At 42.7% G+C, this 22,935-nt stretch overlaps 1 protein-coding gene across 2 annotated transcripts in view; it reads left to right on the top strand.

Annotated features, from left to right (window-relative positions):
- The window catches only part of ARHGAP6 (Rho GTPase activating protein 6), a 319,166-nt gene that overhangs the window by 142,636 nt on the left and 153,595 nt on the right, over positions 1 to 22,935 (top strand). Inside the window, exon 1 of one of the 2 annotated variants that reach the window (XM_066545354.1) lies at positions 16,263 to 16,367. The exons of the other annotated variant lie outside the window; for it this stretch is intronic. Coding sequence (XP_066401451.1) covers positions 16,323 to 16,367 — 45 coding nt within the window. The 5' untranslated portion in view covers positions 16,263 to 16,322. Of the gene's footprint in view, positions 1 to 16,262; positions 16,368 to 22,935 lie in introns of those variants that run through there. 2 annotated transcript variants of the gene reach the window in all.

The following is a 22,935-nucleotide window of genomic DNA, read 5'->3' as shown; positions in this document are numbered from 1 at the left end:
AACACTTGAGGTGTTCTGTCTAGGCAACATCAGGTTAGGGTGAGGGTTAAAAAGGGTCTTAGCAGATACTAGATTCTGTTCCTCACATTTAGTCATCACTTTGATTCATCAATTTCGTGTTGGCTCATTGTTTTAAGGGGTTTTTGGCTAGGTTTGGTGAGGGGTCTCTCCCGTTGCATGCTGGATCCAATGTCATTTGCATGCCAACTCGATGTCCCTTCCTCTTCACCGTAGGGGTGCCATCCTCCGGGAAGCAGCAGGGGGCCACTTGCCAAAAAGGGGAATTCTTAACCATCAATGACAGGTGATTACAATAACAAACAGTTAGAACTCCACCCTGGCAGCAACTAGCCCAACCTGTTAGCTCTGCAACCTTTTTTAAAAAATGGGCAGCTTTTCTACTCATAACAGCTATGAAAGCTCTATTGCTCCCCCTGTGCCTGCTGGTCCCAGCATGGAGCCTGTGCTGGGCAGGGAACAGGGTCTGCCTGCCCTGCTGTGGCTGTGCCCTAAGGAGGCAGGTGAGTGTCAGGCTGTGCACACAACTCGGGGGGGATTTGGGGTTCTGGACAGAGTGTTTGTCAAAGTATGCTATGCTCTGCCTAGGTTTCCCCATCACTGATGAATTGAAAATAGAAGAACCATCCAGCAGAGGGTCTTGTTCTCTGAATATGAGTCTATACATCAAAGGACCGTGTTTCAATGTCATGAATTAATGCAGGCATAGGTGAGCTGGGTCTCCACCAATCCTCTGGCTCCAAGTTCACCAAAGCATTCTTCTTCAAGAGTATTCTTGAGCACTTGCTTTCATTTGTAGATCTGTTTTTATAGCATCCTGATTTCTAGAGTGAAAGGCAAATTAATGTCCTGTGAAATGGGGGCAACCAGTGAACAGCAGTACTGAAATCTCTGACTGCATCCCCTTCAGCCTACTGAGACATAAAGGCCCCTTCTGCAGAGAAACTTGATCTGTCTAAACCTGAATCTTCATGCAAAAGCTTAAGTTAATACATAATGTGAAATTAAAATCAAATCTGAAGTCTAAAATTTAAAAAAAATATTTCCTCTTAGTATTTGTTCTTATTTATCCTTTTAGTAAAAAAATCATCTTTACTGATATCACTTGGTCCAAAAGCAATTCACTTTGCAGCTATTCTGTTTTCCCTGCTCCATTTTTCTTTTTGAAGACATTTGGCTTCATGGTTCTCCTTTCTTTCCTCCGCTTTTCAGGCTCCCTTTTCAAGCAACTCTTTATAGAGGAGTTCTGCATTTGTAAACTTTTGGTAGTGGAAGGTCAAGAATGCTAGTGACAGCACTGTGTTTTCTCTGAGGGTCTCCACAGATGAGGTGCCAGACTCCTGTGAGGTGTGGGTACATTAACATAAGAACTGGAATCCTGGTGGAGATGAAGAGAGGATCCTTAATGCTCTTTCCTGTGGGAGGCAGGAATGATGCTTAAAGAAAGTGTGGTAGACAGCAGAACAATTAAGAAGTGTAAGACAAAAGTTAGGTTTTCCCCTTCCTTGTGGTTAGTGATTTAGGGTCTTCTGCACAAGAGGCAGTATTGTCCAAAACAATCTGAGTGATGTTGTTTAATAGGCACTGATGGCTGGGAACATCTTTATTCAGTTTTTAAACTCCTTAACCCATTTTTACTCCTGGTTCTCACTGTTGCTACAGTAAATTCCACAATGGAATTATTTCCTAATGCTGATAAAGGCTTTCCTTTTGTAGAAAAATCAACACATAATGTCATCTCTTTTTGGAGTAGTGTGCCCTAAATACACAGGATTCGGGAAAAGAGAATGTGCAGTTGCACCAAATGTGTAATTACTCCAGTTTAAGGATTTAATTACTCCAGTTAAAAGCAACCTGAAATCATCCGTTCCTCCCACTTCCCCTGCAACACTACAGCAGTTGAGTGACCTCAGAGGGAATTGATGTGTCAGACAGTTAATCCACCACAAGACTATTAATTTCCCTTCAGAGTGGCAGCCTTGCCACAAACACACTAAACCTGGAGTGGATGGACATGAGAAGAGTAGAGGAATGCAAGGCCACTCCTCCAGTGGCAATCCACCCCCTTCATGAGTCTGCACAGAGCCTCAATGTTTGAAAGGTGTAGGGCAGCTGTTTGTTTAACCTACTGCACAGATACCAAACCTTTTCAGGGCTTTCTCATTAAGTGAGAAACTTCTTTGGTATTTTTCAGTCCATTAAGACAAATTCCACCCTCAGTGACATGGGCACAACAGCCAGCTAAGTTTGAGTGAAACATAGTTCAGTCACCTCCAGCAGAACAAGGAACAAGGGGTGTCAGTCCTATTGTGCTTGACAAGGAGGAGCCTCATAAATGTAGTTCTCCAGTCTGTTTCCCTGACCTCGCTTGGGGAAAAAAATCCTACCAGTTGTGATAAAAATTGTAGCTCCAAGTTTTCCTTCTCTGTATTATTGCTCTTCAGATGTTAAATTGAGAGTTTCCATTACAACACAAGGCATGAATGTACTGCTGTTTTGTGTAATGCACAGTGCTTATCCACATATTGGCAGGACCTTTATGTTCCAGTGCTGGAGGGAAGAAATAAGAATTTACTTGCAGACAAAGTGACAGATGCTGTCAAGTTCACTTAGGTATTTGGATTTAACTTCTGAATTAAATCAAAAGAAGAGTGATTCACTTAATTTCTTTTCCTTTGGATATATCTCATATTGTTCAATTACAATAATATCAATTTTGCCATAATGGAATTGCTCATTTAGTAATATTGAACTGAAAATAAATGTGATAGTTAAAACATTAAAAGTTCCTGAGTCAGCTAAAAAAAGCCATGAAGTTCAGACCTTAAAGGATTGGGAGATTCTAATAGAGATTTTTTTCCTATATCTATTTAAAAAATTGAGCCTGATTTTTTAAAACTGAGGGAGGGGAATATCTGAGTCTCCCTTCGCTCACTTAAAAAGTCTGCAAAGCTTTGTTAAGAAAACAAACAGAAAAGCCTCTGAGAAATGCATGAGCTCCAAAGGAATGCTATGGTCCAGCTGCAGCGAGGCTGAGGTACATCGGTGGCTTCAGTTCACTGCAGGCACAGTGAGCTTTCCTCCCTTCTGCTGAGAGTTGCCCTGCACTTGTTTTGGTTGGATTCCCACCAAAAAAGGGAGAGTGTAGGTCTGTGTGTCACGCCAGACCTCGAGCAGCAGAACTGCCACGCTCTTTTTAGCCTCCATCAAGTGGGCACCATGGTTCATGGGCTGGCACCTCCTGCAGCATTTTTTGTGCTGCACCTCTGGCAGGATTACACACTTCAGAGTCCAAAGTGAAACACTCTGCTTCTTGGATGGTACACTGTAGGTGAATGTGGAGGGACTGATAAAAGGTCACAGCAGGGTGCAATAGTGAAACTTTTGTGTGTGGCTTTCTCCAGTTGAATTACAGTGCCTCAGAATGGGCTTCTCCATCTGAGACCCTTAGCTGGATCTGAGGTCGTACAGAGGTAGCAGATCAAGCTTTGGTATAGAAGATATCAAACCAGAGGCATGTAGTTTCCTCTGCCTTTGGTTTAGAAGCAATTTTCCATGTAAATCCCATAGTTAAAATTTCCAGGGCTCACTGTGGGATTCACCACGCTGTTCTAATGCTTTATAAACAATCAAAGGCAGAAAAGAACCAAGTTAGATTTAGAATTTTAAAAGTATGAACAGTCTTTGGTACAGACATACTCAAAGCTATGTGAGTAGTTAGCTGCTACCTTGAATTACAGCCATTGTCAGCAGCCTGTGATTAAATGAAGAGTAAGAGGGAGATGTGTATGAATGTGAATGTTTCACAATGTTTTTGAAGTGAAGTAACACAATACTGAGAACATTCATTCACACATCAGCAGGGCAACCACAGCAGTCTAAAAATTATCCCATTTGTTGGAATAATCCAGATGGTAGGCAGACATACACAAGCATTGTCTTCTGGGTTCCTCTAGGCTGATGGAACAGATCACTGCAGCCATCTGTTCATCACTGTACTGTGCTGGTGGGTCTCAGAGCTACCAGGATGGATGCATGCTGGATGTTTATGGTTCAAGCAAGAAATCAGTCAAATCTTCAGTGTGGACCATTTAAGTAAGCCAAGATGCTTTTACTTAAAATTAAATAAGGAGCAGCATACAGATTTTTCTCTCTGTGGACCCATGGGATCAGTAATTTCTGTTAGCACAATAATTTACCCAGGATCACAAAAGAACTTTTTGTGCTGGTACAGCTGTACAGCTGGGAGCAGACAGTACAGAGGGAGCAGAAGAGTCTGTCGTGGATGATTTTCAGACGTGGCTTTGTTGTTTCATCTCTTTTGTTGGAATGTTCTATAGAACAGCACCAGCCTAAACACCATCATGAGCAAAATACTGCTGCTTGCCTTCTCATAAGAACCAGCAAAAAGTGACAATCTACCTTTTTTCATCTCGGACAGTGTGCCTGGGTCTCTGTCATGTGAACATTGCTCTCGTTTCGTTTGGAGTCTCCTATGGGTTGTAGCCATTCTCTCCAGTCCTCACAGGGCATTTCAAGGGTTGTAATTCCATCATGAGGCAGCAGTAAAGTTGTGCTGCACAGTGACTGATCCATATCCTTGGCTGTGAGTAGAGCTGAGCCAACAGTAATTGCTTGGACAGCCTTGCTGGGCTGACTGGGTTCCCAGTTTCAGAAATTTAGCGGTGTCTCAGAGAGGAGCACTGGGAGCTTCTGGCCATCGTGTGCTCATCTCTGAGAATTGCTCCAGCAGGCCCTCAAGCTCAGGCACTGATCACATTAAAGTGTCCATTCTCAGCTAAGGGGCAGGAATTTTGGTCATCCCTGTTGTATTGCAATATCAGTTTCTTCATTCTTTATCTGCTAATACTACCTTTCCTCACATTATCTGTCACAGCAAGGCTTAGCATGTTTGTTAACAATCCTTTGCCTGTATGCTATATCATACTTTAGTAGAAAAAAAAAACAAAACTGCATTGCTTTGCAAATTTCAGCTTAGTACCAATGGTGGATGGAGAGATGTTATAGATGAAACCTGGGGGAGGGATGCTTTCCCATCTTGCTTGCAGGCCCATGTATTACCTAAAAGGGAAGCTACAGATCCTTTGATCCTCACATCCCGTCTGTGAGTACTTTGGCGTACTTTTGACTCTAATTCTGGGTTTTATGGGTAAACTTTTACGTGACGCTCCATCGAAAGAACATTAAAGGGAAATCTTAAATTAAGGGGCACAGCTCTGGCTATGGAGTTTACAAATTCCAACTTATGTAAAGTGAAGAACTCTTATTACAGAGTGATATTCTAATAAAGCTGCTTTAGATGGCCATAGCAATTTTGAATTGCAATGGAAATAAAACATATCCATTTGATCCCTGTAATTGCATCCATGTCAAGACTTCAGCTACATGAGTAACAACTTACACTTCTAAATTGGTTTTGCAGTACAGGTGAAACTTTTCTGTGAAACTTGAGTTAAGGCAGACATGTAGGAAAGGGAGTACATGAGAGCTGCTGGGTGGGAAGGAGAAGGAAATACCTGAAAAACCTTTCCTTTCCTCCAGCTGTGCCATTTAACTGTTTCTAACTCAGAGACCAGAGCAGCAGTCTGTGAAACAGAGTGGTAAAAGAAATTAAAGAGTTAAAATGAGTTGGACAGCAGCAGAGACAGTGCAGATCTGTGGAAGGAAAATACTTCCCAAAATGGGTCAAAAATAACAAATACAAAATGTACTGAATGAACTTTTGTTTTTGCTTAAGATTAACTTAAATTTTTTAGAAGAGAAAAAAACACTTTCTCTAACAACACGAACCCTGTGTATATTTACCTGAGGCTTATAGAAATAGCTCATATGACAAGTCTGGCTCCATAAACTCCGCCTAAGAAGTCTGGATCAGCAAAATTCAATCTGGAAGCTGTCTATAAATTTATTAAAACTGTCTGAGGTTTGTAAGTTAACTATTGAAGTAATATTCTGTTTGTAAAAAGATGTAAGTTTTATAAGTTAGTACTGAAGTCCATGGAAATTAACTTTCAACATTCAGTGCTTTGGTTAACTTTAGATTTAATTCTTCTGATAAAGAAATGCTAGCTCAAGACCAACTACGTAAAGTGAGATCTATTTGCAAATGAATTTAATTGATTTTAATATATTTTTGTCTTTTTTACTCACTGGGGATTTTCAGCAGTTTCATGCTTCAAGTAAATCTTAAGGAAGAAGTCAAAGCAAGCAGTCAGCTTCTCTCAGGCCAATCAAATAGTGCTTTTCTGCATGTTTTACTGACGGATGAACAGGCAATCCCATTTATAGAGCATACTACATGTTGACGGAGAGCATTACTTCATTTTGCAGTATTGGCAATTTGAGATCTTAGCAAAACAATGCTGAGGTCGCTCTCATTCTGAATTGCCATCCTTGGAATGTGGCTTGGGTTTTCATTAACTCTATCACTACAAGGTACTGCAGATGGAGACAGATTTTATAGTGGGGGTTGTAATAAACATCAGAGAGTGGAAAGTTGTAAACAGCCTAAATTCTTTGTCCTGTGTGGATGAATTCCTTTTCCTTAACACTTTGATATTCTCAGCATCTTGTGGACACTTTTTCTAATTGGAGGTGAATGGGTGGATAATGGACACGGACTTTGATACCTCCCAGCTGGTGTGTGGGGAGCAGTGGTCTCAAACTCCAGCACCCAGTGAATACATGCCTCAATATAAACAGCAAAAGTTTGGCTATTCAGCCTGGCTCTCGGCTCGCTGGATTCTGGCTCTGCTTAGGAGCACAAATCGTGTACAGGATCACTTCCAAGATTTCTCCTCGACTGTTTAATCAAGGGAACAGGACAGAAAGGGAGAATAAAGAGCACAGCTCTAGCCGGGCTCTCTTTCACTGCTGCATTATTCCTGCTTTTCCCTATGCTGGCTTCATTGAAATCACCACTATTATCAAGTTAGTGTAAAACTGCAGTGAGTCTTTCCAAGGCCTTTTCCATACTTACATTTTTTCGAGTCTTACCAGGACAGTTAAAGCAATACAAGTCACTTGAGAAGTATTTAACTACAAAGGAACTGGGCGTCCTTACTGCCAAAGGAGAGCAGACTGGTGGGAGAATCTTTGGGAACAGCTTCAGCGCTTTCAATTCATAGCTTACCTTTTCACAAAACAATTGCCTGAGAATGGCCAACATTTTTATACAACCCAGCCTTTCCCAAGCTGTTTTGCCCAGGGGGATCTTCTCCTCCCAGATTAGCATAAGTGTCCTTGCTCAGCAGCACTGTGACTATACCACCTCTGGATCCCTAGATCTGGAAGGCTGTGGATTATGCTTTGTCTTCACCTTCCTCCAAAGGGAACAGCCACAGTATGGGGTACCCTGGAATAATTGCACCCAAGCTATGAGGAATTCAGTATACTTCCATCGAGTAAAGGATCCTGCAGATTAAAACAATACAGCTCTGCAATCAGAGAAACTGCTTGGATTATGGTGCATGTCTTGAATTGTGCTTTCATGTTCCTTTTGCTTTTTAAATCACTTTCTCTACAGTGCTTGCACTCAGAGCTCCAGTTTCCAGGTAACAGGGAGAACCAGACGCCCAAGTGCTGGGTGATTTAACCTTTTTTCTGAATACAGCTGGGAAGCAGTTTGAGCACTAACATATTATAACTCTTCAGTTAAACTCAGCTCTTTTGGAATGTAGATTAAATTGTGAGAGCGACATGCCACATTTACATGCAGTCACATGTAGTACAACTGTCATGGCTGCTGCAGGGGAGAACAAAAGTGCAATAAATGCACCTTTTGCTTTATGTTTACTGGGCTGTGTTTTCAGCAATGTGCACTGCTAAGTATCGAGTTGGTCCATGGGTCTTGTTGGGTAAGGTATTTATCCATTTTGCCTGGACATGTAAGAAAGGACTTTTTGCAGATCCCTTCCCCAAGCTCCAGCTTGCATTGGTTTAGATTTTAGAAACACATTACTGTTGAAAGAGGCTATCCAGGCAGTTGGACCAAAGGTCTTTAACATAGTCATTCCTACCTTTGGGTAGCACAGCTTGTTCTAGGGTTCTGTACATGAATGTGTCTGCAATGGCAGCTTCTCCAGGTGGGCACATACAGTCAGTGCACTCATCTGGGTCTGGAAATGTGTGGAGCAGATCAAACACAGCATCTACTTCAGACTGCCATGTCCCAAACTCTTTCAACTCTACTGTCTATATAGAGTAGGACCAAATGGGGCCCAAGATGCATAACTCATGGACTCTTTGGACACTGATGGGAACTATCTGAATCTGAAGAGGAGTCGCACCTGGAACACTTGGACTTGGTTGTTGTTGTTGTTTGTTCTTTTCCTAACTTCTTTTCAATGTTTTTAGACTTAGGGTAAGAGTCATCCAGAGTGTTTAACATTTTGCATTTCTCCATCTCCTCTTTGAGTACTGAAGTCTGTTCCCTCATATTCTCTGTCACTTGTCAGGTCAGGGAAACTTTTATTCCTGAATCTTTAGGTGACTGAAGTTTCTTACTAAAAAAAAAATATGCTTTGATGCTTTTTCAGCCTCAAGGTGAAAGCAACAATAAACTTACGGCCAGGGAAAATGATGCTTAAATAAAGCTCATTACTGCTTGAAACCCTCAGACTCCACATAGTGAAATTGTAACCATTCCTGTTCCTCAGAGTAAAACCAGACAGTGAATGTAAATTGCTAGAGCACTCTGTAAAGATGCTCATTGCTAATTTAGTGGACAGTCTTATATACAAGTTCAAAATACCTCATAAGGAACTCAATGTGTGGGGTTATTGGATATGATTCTGTTTCATAAATACAAAAGAAGAAACATTTCAGAAGTCATTAATCACGCTAATGAGTAGAAATTTCCTATAGTGGGGAAAACTGATTTACTGGCTTTCAAATATTTCATTTGCAACTCCTTGAATTCACTTCTAATCAATCCGGGAAAACGATTCCTGAGTTCCAAGCAGGCTGCATTGACACTCTGGGTTTTTGACTGGGAAAAAATCCTCCTGGGCTGTCCCACAGCCCAAGGCCTGGGACTGATTCAAGAGTGTATATCTTTGGTAAAGTCCATCAAGCGATCCAAGCCCAGGCCCAGTGATCCTGAAAATTCTCAGTTCCAATCCCAGTGTGGGCTGGCTGGCAGAACTGCTCTGCAGAGGCCTCCCCAGCTACAGGACAGGCTGCCTGCCAGGGCTTGGCACCGCCAGAGATGGCACAGCCCTGCAGCTTGTCAGTGCCAACACCTCAGGGCTTCACAGGACTGTGGCAAATCCTAATTCCATAGTAATTCTCAGGCTGCCTTTTTGGCTTCCCAGGCTCCCTGCCCTGGAGCAGAGATGTACTGGGATGCCTCCCAGGGACTGTCACTCCAAGGGCAGTTTGCATGAGTGCTCTGCCAGGCTCAGAGAAAAGAGGAATTTTTGTCAGGCTCATTGCTAACCAGCAGACTGCTTCATGATTTGTCTTTATCTGGCTCAAAAAAAAAGTATAGGAATTAATAGTTCACAAAAACTTTGAAAATGTTGGCTTTAGACTCAATCAGATGAAAGTCAAATTTTGAAAAGCAAAGTTCCTTCTCAGCTGGAACACTAGCTTTTCAACCAGCCTCAGTGAATGCTATGAATAATAATACCCTGACTCTTAATTTACAGTTGAAATCCAGAAGAACACAATGTCCATCTGCTTACATGATCCCCAAATTATTGACAACTACAAAAACATGATGTTTGTAACCACTTCACATATAGCCTGAAATGTATTAAACAATGACTTCATTTGAAGAGGTTTGTTAACATTATGAATATTATTATTGTGGGTCACAAGAGGCTTGGTCTTGTTCCAGACTTGAAGTAATTACTTTTACACTGCAAAACTGGTTTATGAATTACAACATTAAATCAAAATGTACAGTAGTCACGTTACTTCTTGGGAGGTTTATTGTGTAGTTATTAGTCCGCAGACTAAATGGATTTTAACAATCTCATACTATTCATGAAACAATTTTGAATAAACTTTTGGTTTGTGAAAGAGCCCTTCCTCTTCCTAAATTCTTGTCAAATATTTAGATGGTAAATTTAGATAGGAGCCCATGCTTCTGTCTGTTGTTGATAAGCATTCTTCTTTCTAGTCTGAGCAACGAGATAATGTATCTGTGAGTGACTTGTTTCAAGTTAGTGGTTTAAAAACTTTTCTTATATAGCTGCAATTTCTGTAAAAGTCATATGTAATGAAAGAAAATTGTGTTTTTCTCCTTCTTCAGTTCTTGGAAGACATTTAAGGGAGAAGGGTAATTGCTAGTGAGAGCACAGCCCGGTTTTACTTTACAGTGAAGGTGAGTTGCAAGGAGATAAACAAGGAAGGAAATACATGGAGATCTACCCACTCTCAGGAACTAGAAAAATCTTCCAGTGAATTGTTATTTTCCCAGATGTGTATGATTTACAGAGATGAGACTTCACTGAGATTTTGGCTTGCATGCTTAAGTGTCCTAAGCTGTTTTGATACTCTTAACCTGGAAGTTACATCTCTTTCCCCCCCGCCCCTTTCCCCCCCCACCTCCCCCAACCCCGGCATTCTTCCCCTTATTTTTATCTTGGTCTGTGTCAGCAAGGAAAAACAAACATTAAAAAAAAATTAGGCCTGAAACCTAGTCATTCATCTTCACATGGAACTGTGAATGGTTACATTTATTTAAACTGGAGCCTCTAAGGCGAGAAAAATATGACAGGATAACTGGTATTTTCTTTTGCAGCTTTAAAACCCAAATGAGTTCTAGTGACCCATGGGGTTAATGCTAATTTTTGTTGAAAATATATTTTATGCTATGTTTTAGGCTATGCTGTGTTTTTGACCTACAAGTTAGTGGTTTGTAGTTTTAAAGATATTCTAGTGAATTTTCACTGATGCTGAAAACAGAGACCATTGTGCATATGTAAGGGATACAGAGAAATTTAACCTTTTTTTAAACCAAAAGTATTTTAGATTAAATTTCTTTGCCATGCTGCTGATAACTCATAGTGCAGTAATATGCAGTAACACATGTAGGACATCACTGACCAAGAGTCAATTATACAGTATGCATATATATAGGGATTTATAAATTAAGTGTAGTGATTTATCCTGTGTGAGGTTCTGGTAGCACACCAGTGCTAACAAACTCCTGGATGTTTGCTAGCATCTTTCACATTATGGGAAAGGTTTTCCTTGGGATTGCTCCATGGGTTGTCCATTTCTTGTATCAAGCGCTTACCAGAACAGCTGGTTTTGGCCCCGGGCCATGTTGTCTTGATTCTCACCTTTCCCTGTGCCTACATTTGTTGCTGCTGCTGCTCTTTCCCGGCTGATGCCCCATCAGGCAGCAGCAGCTCTGGCAGCTCTGGCTGACTGACCACAGGCAGAGGGCATGGAGAAGAGTCAAGGGTCCTCCTCTAGATATGTACTGATCACACTCTTAAGAAAAGCTGCTACTCCTGCCCCTCTGCACAGCACACTTTGCAGCTTTAGGTTATAATGTGGAGTCTGGTTTGCCCTCGAGGGCTCCTCGGCGTTGGCCGTGCAGGAGTGTTCCGGGGTGTGCACAAGGTGCAGTTCCTCTTCCTTGCAGCACCTGCTGCAAGCACAGATAAGTGTTTGCAGTCAGGTTGCTTTGCACCAGCCCCCAGGAATAGGGCACTCACTTCTGCTTCACCAACTTGGGCAACTCCCTGAGAGCAGTAACAGGGTCACACTCTTCTCATGTATTAGGTCTCATATAAAGAGCTTTCAGACATCGAGGAAATTACAGTGATCAAGTCCTTTCCAAATAGGATTTCTTTCTGTCTAAGAAGATTTGCATGATTATTGTAAAGAAGCATCTCCAGGAGTGAGGTGGCACTTCATTCTTCATGGGCATTAAGTACAATTTCCCTAAGTTCTGTTACAAACTGGTGAGAAATTATCAACATATTTTGATAGGTAGCAAATAAATAAAAGAAAAAAGTTCTGAACAAAATATTTTTGTAATGTATTATCCCTAAATTCCAATTCCTTAGTTTCTAGGTTTTGTTTATGGAACTTTATGCATTTCATATACTTGTCTGTCATCTTTTCTCTCTCTTCTTTTTGGGAAATAGACTTAAACCATTACTTGTAGTGACTGAATGAACATTTGGCCAGGATAAGAAAAGTGCTAATTCCCCAAGGAAGAAGTGTGCTGCTAGTATCACTCTTGGCTCTAGTTCAGCAGCCACAGAGGTGAGTCTTTTCCAGATGTGGAATTACCTCTGTATGGAAGCTGCATTCATGTACTATTGATTGGAAAGGTCAGGTGAAACAAGACCTTCATGCTTGCTTCAGGCTTTTTCACCTGAAGATATTGATTGTGTTTTCACCTGTATGGTAGCCCCTGCTTTTCTGTATGCAAAGAACCAAAGCACTGAGACTGTTAAGGACTTCTCTGAAAGTCAGGTGAGCTTTGATAGCTGGTCTCCCAGGTGGGCTTCTCCTCACTTAACTGCAGATGCCTGAAGGGCAGCCTCTGACCTGATTGTCATGGACTCCCTCTGAAGTAGCACTTCAGTTTCTGTGTCCTACTTTAGATGTCTCCTTGGAGTGACATACACACACACCAGATGTGTGGGCTTCTTCCTGTGGAAGAGGGAAGCATAGGGTGGTAAGCTGAGATGGAGATTGTAGATGTTTTCATTCAGGTTAGACAAATCCTTTACTGCAGTAAGGACCATGCTGGCTGCCCTCCCAAAACAGGATGCATTTGGAAACTTTTTCCTGCCTCATCTGATGAGACATCAGACACCTTGAGTCACAAGCTCCAGGTGAAGTTCATGGCAGAGAAGTAGAGAAGTCTCTTTCCAGTTTCATAATTGTGTGCTGTCTGAAACTGTATAGCTATTTTCCTTTGTTTATTAACAGTTACTGTTGAGAAAGCACTCAGTTCCTACAGTAATATTGGAAAAACAAAACTTGGCTCCACTAATGATCAGGTAGGTAAGATTCCATTACCTACTCATTTCCCAGCTGCTGTGTTGTAAGCAACTAAATTTTAGCTGAAGCTGTTCATTCTTCTTTTCTGTTGTCAATGACAAATGATACACAGGAGAGGAGTGACAGATTTAATGAAATCTGTTTGCAGGTGTAAAGCCCACATTACAGCTCCTGAAAGCTGTGTAAGGAACAGCCACAATGGGAATCATGGAAAGCATGAATTGATTGAGTTGTCCTGGAATGAACATACAGGAAGCTAACTGTGATGCTTTGTATCCTCTCTTAAGAGAAACTGACCTGGAAGGTTTACACTTCCCAAAGTGAGCTGCATGCATTCCTTGGGCACACATTATCAGGTAAATAAAGGAGAAAGAAAATTTGGAAGGAACAGCTGGGAGGAATCATAAATGCATCATAAGTGAATAAGGATGGAATGTGAAAGGGTAAAATGTAATCAGAATGGCCAGAAAGATCTGTCTGTAAATCTTGGCTGCTAAGTGGCTGAAGAGAGGAACAGACGATTGCAGGCAACTGAGTAGTACAGCTCAGTGTGTTCCTCTTCACTGCAGACCAAGGTGGGCTCCAAACCCTGAGCAGTTTGAAATCAGAGACTCCTTGGCCACCATAAATACAGTGTAAGGGAGCTTTCTAATCACAGCCACAGTAGCTTGTGTTCAAAATCCAGAAAGCTTTTGTTGAGATCTGGCCTTTGAAAACACCTTCTGTAGTCTCCAATTAGTTTTAAATTCTGATACGAGGTAGACACAGGAATCTTTTCTCCCTGTTTTTTATATTATGTGTACAGAATAAAACTGGATCTAGTAACCTGCATTTTTCTGGGTTGATACCTCCCAGTCTGTAAGTTTTTGCTCATAACTCTTCCTTGTCATCATAAAAAGTTCAACTGCAGTTTCCTTATCATGTATTCTTTATTTTTAATCTTAGCTGCACCAATGTAACAACCTGTTATTATTGCAAAGCACTTCCATGCATGCTCTTCATCTGCCCCCAGTATCCTACTCCCAACTAGACAGTCTCCAGATTTCTTTTGTGCCAGCTCTGGCACTCATCTCCTCCCTCAGAGGGCTGATTCAGTCTGCTAAATGGAAAGAAAGGTGTGTGCTTCATTTGCTGTATTGGTTTGTGAGAAGCACGGAGCCAGAGGGAGGCAGAGGGAAGGGAGGTGGTGGCAGTGTGTGGCTGGAAGAGGGGGATGAAGAGGGTTAATGGGAGGCAGACTCTCCTTTTCAGTGGCAATGATTTTCTAGGCCAAACAAGTTTGACCTGCAAAATTTCACCTTTAGTCCTTCCCCTCTCTGGCTTCTCCCTCTAGGGCATTCTTTACCTTCCTGTTTTTTTCCCCTTTCCCTGAATTACTCTGTTTTCTTTAAGTTTTGCATCTCTCCCTTTACTGGTTTGCTTCTCCTCTACCTTCTCTACCACTGGGATTTCTGCTCTCCTCCATACTATTCTTTTCACCTTGGGGTATTTATTAGAAAAAACACCCCTGTTTAATCCTTTTGCAATATTTTGCATTTCCTTTTGCATTGCATCTGTGGTTAGAAGAAGCTGGTGATGGTATAGAACTTGAGCACAGAAATCCTGCAAACCTCTTCCCATCTTGCTCATCTACTTTCTGTGGTCAAACCTGCAGAGCAGACAAATATTGGGAATCAGAACATATGATATATGCAGAGTTTCCCAACTGAAAACATCTCCTTGAAATAAGAAGCAGAAATATAGAAGAGAAAATCAGGCATTCAGGGTTTTATTTTTTTACCCTTTTTTTTCCCTCCTACCTGCCTGGAGATTCTCATGATTTGAAGTTTGTTATATAAGGTTTCTTTCTGTTGGGTGCTGCTTTCCAATAGATGCTCTGCAACTGCTCAAATATCTACCCTGCCTTGTTTTCCAGGAAGGGGAGTAGCACAGATTGTTCACCCGAGAGACAAAAATGGACTTTATTGGTAAATGCAGATACTGTGTTCTTTGTTCACGCCAAGTTAACTGTCCATGGGAACACTTAAAGATTATTTCCACTGCAATAGGGACTAAGATCCATGGAAGATCCATATAACTGAAAGCTTGTTGAGTACAGTACATCAGCATCAGAGCACATAAAAACTTTGGCTCAACTGATTTATCTTTTCAGGATATATTTTGTGATATTGTACACATTTCTTTTTTTTTTTTTCCCTCAAAATACCTTCTCCTTTTTCCCTGAAGTACTGTGTTACCTCTGTTTTGAGATAATGCGATGGACTAGTGGCATTTGCCTAGATTGTAGGTTGGAAACTGATGAATTCCATTTATGTCATGCAGCACTAGGATAAGGCCACTTCCTCAGAGAACAGCTGAGAGTAATTGGGGGGGTTGCTGCGCTTACCAAGATTTGTACGGAGCATTTAAAAATTACTATAAGGGTGAAAAAGGGCTCAGGAAATCATGTAGCCTGGCCTAGGCTCTGCTTAGGCTATGCTTAGCTGAGGGAGGTTTATACATTTTTAAACACTTCCATTGATGGAATAATCTCCCCAGGCAAGTCACACAGAAGTCACTACTAATTATATAACACAGCAAAATGCAATTTTCCTTCAGAATGTGTTTGATCTTCTACAGTTTGTAAAGACACATTCATGAAAGAACAAATAGGCCATGACATAGCATTTTGTTTTGAAAAGTCTACGTGTTAAAGAATCACGAGCCAGTTCACTGAAAGTACGCACTGTAAAACCATGAACAGGAAAGTTATGTTTTATTTGTCTCTCCCTCCTTCACCTTTAGGTTCTCTCCTGCAGGACCAGGTTCCTCGCCCCCAGGTGCTGCCGGGGGCCGGTGGGCTTTGCCCAGGGCTGCGGGACGGCCCGGCTGGATCCGCGGCTGCCGGGCTCCGGGGCTCGGCACAGCGGGGCGGCTCCCCCGGCGGGCCCCGAGCCGGCGTCGTTGTCCGCCAGGGACGGCCGGAGCCGGGCACGGAGCCGCCCGTGCGGGGAGGGCTCGCAGGTGCGCCGGGCTGAGCGCCGCGGGGAGGCACCGCGCTGGGCGGGAGAAGCGAAACCGCCGCCCCTCCGGCGGCGCCGGGAGCCGCCTCCTGCCGCTGCCGCCCGGCTCGCCGAGGGGCTGCCGGCTCCGAGGTGGGGTGGGGACAGCCGGGGGCGGGCTGCGGGCGGGAGTTACGAGGAGGGGCGCCGGGGGCCGTCGGCTGCCGGGCGGGAACCCAGCGCTGCGGCGGCCGGCAGGTCAGGGTCAGTGGCCAGCGCCGCCCGGGTGGAGGCAGCGGCGCCGCCGGCCGCCCGTTCGCGCCCATGGGGGACTCGGTGTTCAGCGAGAGGCCGGCGCTGCGCTACGCGGTGAGTGCCGGGGCGGGAGGGGGCTGCGCGGGCCGGGGCGCCCACGTGTGCCATGGGGTGGTGGGAGCGTCCGTCTGTCCGTCCGCACAGGCGCGGAGCCGCGGGTCAGGGGGAGGTGGCTGCAGTCCTGCCCCGGCGGGGACTTGATGCTCTCAGCCTGCAGGCACGGCGTTGAGCTGGAAGCTTTCCCCCGCTTTCCCACCTGGGAGTGTCGCGCTTTGCTGGAGATGACATAAAAATATATATTTTTTAATTAATAAAGGAGGGGGCGACGCGGTGCCGGCCGCGGGGCAGCCGGGCTGCAGCCGGCAGGAGCGGTGGCGGTGGCGGTGCCGCCTCTCCCCGGGGTAGCGGGGTGCTCCGGCTCACGGAGGCGCTCGGGGATCCCGGGAGCCCCGAGTCCGGCCCCGCCGCCCTGCTCTCGTCCGCGGGTTGGGGTGAGCCCGGCACCGGCAGGGCTCTCGGAGGCTGGTTCCGGCACCGCTCCCGCGGCGGTTCCGATAATAGCACCAGACTTTATTTGATTTCCTTCACGAGAGCTGGTGCTGTTGAGAAGCCGCTGCACTTCCACCAGCCTTATTAGGAGCATTTTCTCGTTTGCTCCGGCAGGGAAAAAAAAAGAAAAAAAAAAAATAAGCCGCGTAAAAACAACCAGCTGCCTCCTCTCCTGAAGTCATAAATAAACTCCAGCACGAGTTATTGCTTTTGCATGCAAGGGCTGGTGCCGCTCTCGTTTGCACCCATGTCAGTGATGAATACTTTTATTGCTGTTGTTAAAATTGTGTGGGAATTGTCAGTCGGAGCAGGCTTGCTTCGCTGGTCCTGGGAGCACGGCTGCTGGATTGGCGGGATGGGTTGATGGATTTCTGATTGTATCAATTACGGGATGCACTGCGATGTGCTTCTTTTTTTACTTGCTTCACTTTGATTCCTTCAGTATTGGACATGAAATTAAACTTCTTTTTATACACTATTTTTAAAACCTTGTGTAAACAATTTGGAAGAGACTACTTGGGTTTTTTTGGGCAGCAGGGTTTAATGTCTGTCTCTAAACATATTTTTGTACCCACTCAACTGTAGGTGTTAGTGCATTCAGCTTCTGTAGTAATATGAGAGTTTTTCGAGGTAATGGTAAGCTAAATTAGTTAATAGAAACAAATACCTTTGTAGTGGTAGTGATTTCATCAGGAATCTAGTGGTCATACACCAAACAAATTGGAACCACTTGTTTCAGCAGGGTAATGGTGCCATGAGTATTTCAATGTGTTGGTGACCACTGCTATTCACGTCACATGCTAGCACCATGAAACTTTTATTACTTCCTGTGATTGTGCTTGTCAGTCTACCACTAACTACTAGCTGCAAACACATTATTATTTCTGTCAGTTGGGTATCAGTCCTGTTTTATGCCCAGAGCCAGCAGCAGGTAGTGCATTGAATTCAGGACAGCAGGCATGCAAGGGAAAAAGGATGGCCAGCCATATCGGATGACCATTACCCCTTTGACAAGACCCCTGGTCTTTGATTGCTGTATATCACAGCAAAAGGGAAATTGCATACCTAAGAATGAAACTTCAAAGTATTTTTTACTATTTTAGGATATATTTCAATGATGAAGTAGCAACACATAGTTATATCTTGGAGGTAAGTGACATAGTTGATATCACTGGCTTGCCTGGAGAATTGGGGTCTGGATACTGTGCATAATCCATGCGTAGGCTTAACATGGAGTCTGTGAAATACCTAGATGAGAAGAAAAGTGTGTTGACTTGATGATGAGCTAAGACTGTAGAGCTTTCTTGTTTTAAGACCTTAGTAATTACTGCTTAAATGTAGTGAAGTACCTTTCTCATTAAGTAGTTGCGTGGTGTAAATACAAATCAAGTTCTTGGATTGTTTTGATAACTGTGAAATAAAAATTATGCCGTGTTATAGCATTTAATAGCCATTAATTTATTGGCAGAAGAAATTATAGTGATTTCTGTGGTGAGCTTCTCTTCGGATTTTCAGGACTGATAATTAAAATTTCATGGTTTTCATAAAAGATGCACTGGCATCTTTGTTCCAAACAGCAGTGTGCTTCTGAGGGCAGTCTCCCAGTCTTCCCCAGTTGTTTGCTTTGCTTCATGTCTCAGGCTGGACAGAGCATGGGAAACAGCATTTGTTCAGGTGATGCTGAACTGGGGAATATGCTCCTGGTGCTTCTCAGCTTGGAGGGTATTTGAGCCTCAGGACCAAGCTAGAGTCTGCTAAACTTGGAAAATTCGTGTTGTTTGGACATTCCATCCGCTGTACCAGCCCCTGAGCTCTGCAATGTGCTACAGCCAGTGCAACACAATAATGTAGCCATAAATCAACAGGGATGGCACTGTGATTCTGAGGCTTCCTGGTGTGTTTGCAAGCATAGCTTATGCAAACACAGACTTAATAGCTTAAGACTGTTATGTCAGTGGCTATGATCCCATCACCTATAGCACATTGGATCCTGTGTGTGTTAAGTGAGAGTGGGATGACTGATAATTATGTCACAATTTGAGTTTGAACTCCGCATTGGTGTTGACTTACCTAAAGATTCCACCAGGCAAAGAGGTAATTTTAATATGCTGAAATATTGTTGTCAGTGAAAAGTAAATTAAAAGAAACCAGCCAGTTGAAAATGAATAAAAATTTATTATTAAAGGAGTAGGTGTAAGAAAAACAAACCAAAATGCAGACTGGGAGACAGTTATACTTGCATTAGATCACAGAAACCATTTTTTTCCCTCCTGATATCTTTTCATTAGTCCAAAGACTCTTTTCCCTTTCTTATATGTTTAGATGACATTTTTATGAAAATGTAGAGAAAGGTAAATAGTATCTCATTCTTGATGTATGTTGCCTGGCCAAACTGTACTCTTTAATTTTTAGACATGGGTTAGTTTACCTGTCCATTAATGATCTGGCTGAATTACTCTGAATTAAAAGCTCTTTTTGGTGTCATGGTGTTTGTAACTGATACTAAAATCTCCAAATGTTCCAGGAACAGTTTTCATATAGTTTCATTAAAAGGGATAGTCACCTTCCTGACTCAGGATTTCTTTTTGTTTATTGCTAAATTCTTTTTTTTTCCCCTCCATTTTAGTAGCTTTATAGGGAGCTAAAAAGCTGCTTCATGTATTTTGGCTAAAACACCAGAGAGATCCATTGGTTACTTGAGATGTAGAGTTTTTTCCTGTGACAAAAAGACTCAAAACAGCCTCAGCTGTTGCCCAATCAACTGGTCCCTCAGTGGTTCAAAGCTGGAAACTTGGAGAATGATCTGGTTTGGATATAGCCATTTTAATCTTAGTGTAATATCTTTAATCTTGTTTTGTCTTGAAACATTTACCAGAAAGGATTTCCCTCAAGGGAAAGGACATTTTACCCTGATGAGGAAACTCTGACTGCCTTTCACCAGGGAATATGAGAAAATGGGGAGGAGCTGGGATTTGGAAGTGGCTGCCATGGCTTGAAGGATACCTTGGGGAATTCATCTAAGGAGAAAATATGAGACTTTCTTGGGGCCAAAAATTGAGTGTTCTGGCATCTAGAGTGGAAGGGATATGTGAGTCCTTGGACAACACAACTTTGAGTTGGTTTAAGCTTCTGAATCTATTGGTGATAATGAGGTCACCTCAAATTCAGACATTGGAGAGTATTTTGAGAAAAGAAGGAGTTTTTCCCGGCCTCCAGCAGTGTTTGGGGCATTGTATTGTGTGTTTGCTCAGCCTGTGCCCAGCTGACCCTTGCTGGGCTGATAGGCAGGCTCGCTGCTCCCTCTTTAGTGTCTTAAATCCATGAGTCTGCATGGAAGGATGGAGAAAACAGAAGAAACAGTTTTCACTGGAAACTATGACACTAGGAAACCTCCTGCTTTCTGGAGCACAGAGGGAGTAAAAAGAGGATAACAGACATTTTCCTCCAATATTCCAGTTGTAGTAATGATAACTGTACCTCATAAGAATTAGATATTAGAATAATTCAAGGTGGAATAGCAAGATTGGTGGTGATGCTGTAAACTGGGATGGTAAAAATCTCCTTGTGAGGAGGACCCAAGCACTGCCATCCTCCTGTGGGCTTGCTTGTGTTTTGCAAGAATCCTCTTTTAAAGACAGTTCCTTGTGTTTCTGATTTCAGGACACATTGCCTAATGATTTGAACCTTCAGGCACTCATGGATTTTAACAACAAACTTACATGCCACAAGCAGACCACATTTGTTACCATAATTGTAGGAAATCCTACAAGTAATTTATCTGACTGGACTAATAAGTGTGCTGTCTTCACCTAGACCATTTGACTGGTTTCTCTCTCTTCCCAACAGTCTTGCCAGCAAGAAACAGCATAGGACCAGGCTGGGCCAGTGTGTATCCAGATCAATCATAGTGTTTTTTTGTGCTTAGGTTTGGTGAGGTTGAGGACAGGCTGTGGGCTGGAGAGTAAGCTCCTGTCCATCAAAAAATCTTAAACATCTCTACTTCACAAAAGGTAGCTGCTTATTTTCTCCTCTCCTGAGCAGAGTTAACTTGTTCAGGAAGTTTAATTGCTCTGTAGGTGTTGTTTTCAAATTAGGAAATTTTGAAGAAAACTATCAAATTAACAAAATAAGAAAGCTACACAAGAGGCAATTAGCAGTAGAGGAATTGTTAAATGTCAGATTTCTGGCATCTGATTCTTGGATTGTATTTGTCAAGGACTTACCTCACCTTATGCATGTTGGATTTTTTGGAAGGAGGAATATGATTTCTGAGGCAGGTTGAGCCCAGTGCTTCATTCTTCATTTGGGTGAAATTCCCAGTGACAGTGGTGACTCATGCTTGCACTTCTGCAATGCTTGAAAGTACTTTTATTGCTAATCTCTAAAGAGCATGTATAAATATAGGAAGTTAGCTCTCTTTGTCACTCAGTATGAACACCAAGACCAAGCTTTGATTGGGATTGATGGAATTTGAAGTGAGTCCAGCTGTTTTTTATCTGCTATGCAAAGTGGCCGTGAGTTAACACCAAAGAGCTGGAATCCAGGAAGCAAGGGGCTTGTGTGTGTCGCAGGATTTTAAAAAGTTACAGGAAGTAGATTTCCATTCTGATCAGATTCTGGTTTTTTATAGCTCTTGAACACCTCATGTATTCTGGGAGCTCTTCACTGACATGTGGATATCACTGTTCTTCCTCTCATGTGCAGGAGAAAGATGGGGGCAGATGCAGGTGGAGTTGGTCAGGACTTGCTAGGTTAGGTGCAGAGTCACACTCTGGTTTATTAGTCTGCTCCCAGACACTGTACAGAAATATAAGTGGCCTAAAGTACAGAGAAAGTGGCCACCCTGTGTATAGACAGCAGGAGGTAAAGCTTCCCTTTATTCAGTATCTCTGTCTGTCTCTAGCATAATCTGACCCTGCAGAGCAATTACAGTTCTTGTCATAGTACTTGCAAAGAGGCTGTTTAATAAAACTCCCATGTGAGTGGATCTTCAGGGTTTCCCTGCAGAGGGGCACACAATTATTAAGCTCAGATGTGGTGCTGTGCTTCCCCCAGGAAGGTTTATGCTGATACAGCTTCTCCAGGAGAATTGAATCAACCAGCACCAGTCCTCTGCAAAGTTTTGGGCTCAGGTCTGCCTGAGCAGCAAGGTCATGCTTGGCTAAAATCAGCACCTGTGCCAGGAATGAAGGTTAGCCATGTAGATGAAGTGCAAGATGAGGATTTCAGTCTCTGTTATGTCCTTTTTGGTGACTTTAGAGCAAGGCTGTTCTCTGGTCCTTTTTCAATTTCTTTCTTCCCTTGTGGAAATACTTCTCTTCCTAAAGAACCTGTGTGTGGAAGCATGCTAGCCTTAGTGATTGTTCAGGTATGATGGTGGTGTGAATACAGAACTACCCTGAAGTAAAAATGTTGAACTCCACCTAGTCAATATTCCCCACACAAGCTGATTGTTTGTGTTCCAGTTCTGTTTTCCAGAAGCTTTTTGAAATTTGCTGATGTGTCTTCACACTTCTTTCAGCCTGAAGAGTGAAGTAAATGGAAGATGATTGAGGTCACAGATATATTTAGGTAGTTGTATTTATCTTCAGTTGCAAATTGGTTACCTTTTATGCACAAATGTCTGTGTAGAACTGTGAGGAAGGAAATTTACTTACTCAGGAGATGTGTTTCTGTAGAGTTATAGGTAGTAAAGTAGTTTTGCTGGCTACAGTTCTTCAAAATTTCATATATATTTAGAATTTAAATCTCAAATGAGAATGACACCTAAGGAATACTCTGGTTTACATGTCATCATGTAAGCAGGAATTTTTGAACTTCTTTCATTTGTCTGCTAAGGACATCTGTTATTCACCCACTAGTATTTCTGGGCAAGGTGTGTTTGCTGCTCTTGTTCTAATGGAGTACCTCTACCTGCAGCAGAAATACAGCTGAACTCTTAGTGACTTGGAAAAGATGTACTCAGAGTTCAAATTCCACACTATTGCTGCCTCTCTATGACATTTGAGAATATAGAAAGACATTTCACTTTATGGAGTGAAATGGCTTTTACTTGTCTAGGGAATAAAGGAGG

The sequence above is a fragment of the Molothrus aeneus genome, chromosome 2, assembly GCF_037042795.1.
Source record: "Molothrus aeneus isolate 106 chromosome 2, BPBGC_Maene_1.0, whole genome shotgun sequence".
Classification (NCBI taxonomy): domain Eukaryota; kingdom Metazoa; phylum Chordata; class Aves; order Passeriformes; family Icteridae; genus Molothrus; species Molothrus aeneus.
This window is presented reverse-complemented; position numbering and strand designations above follow the sequence as displayed.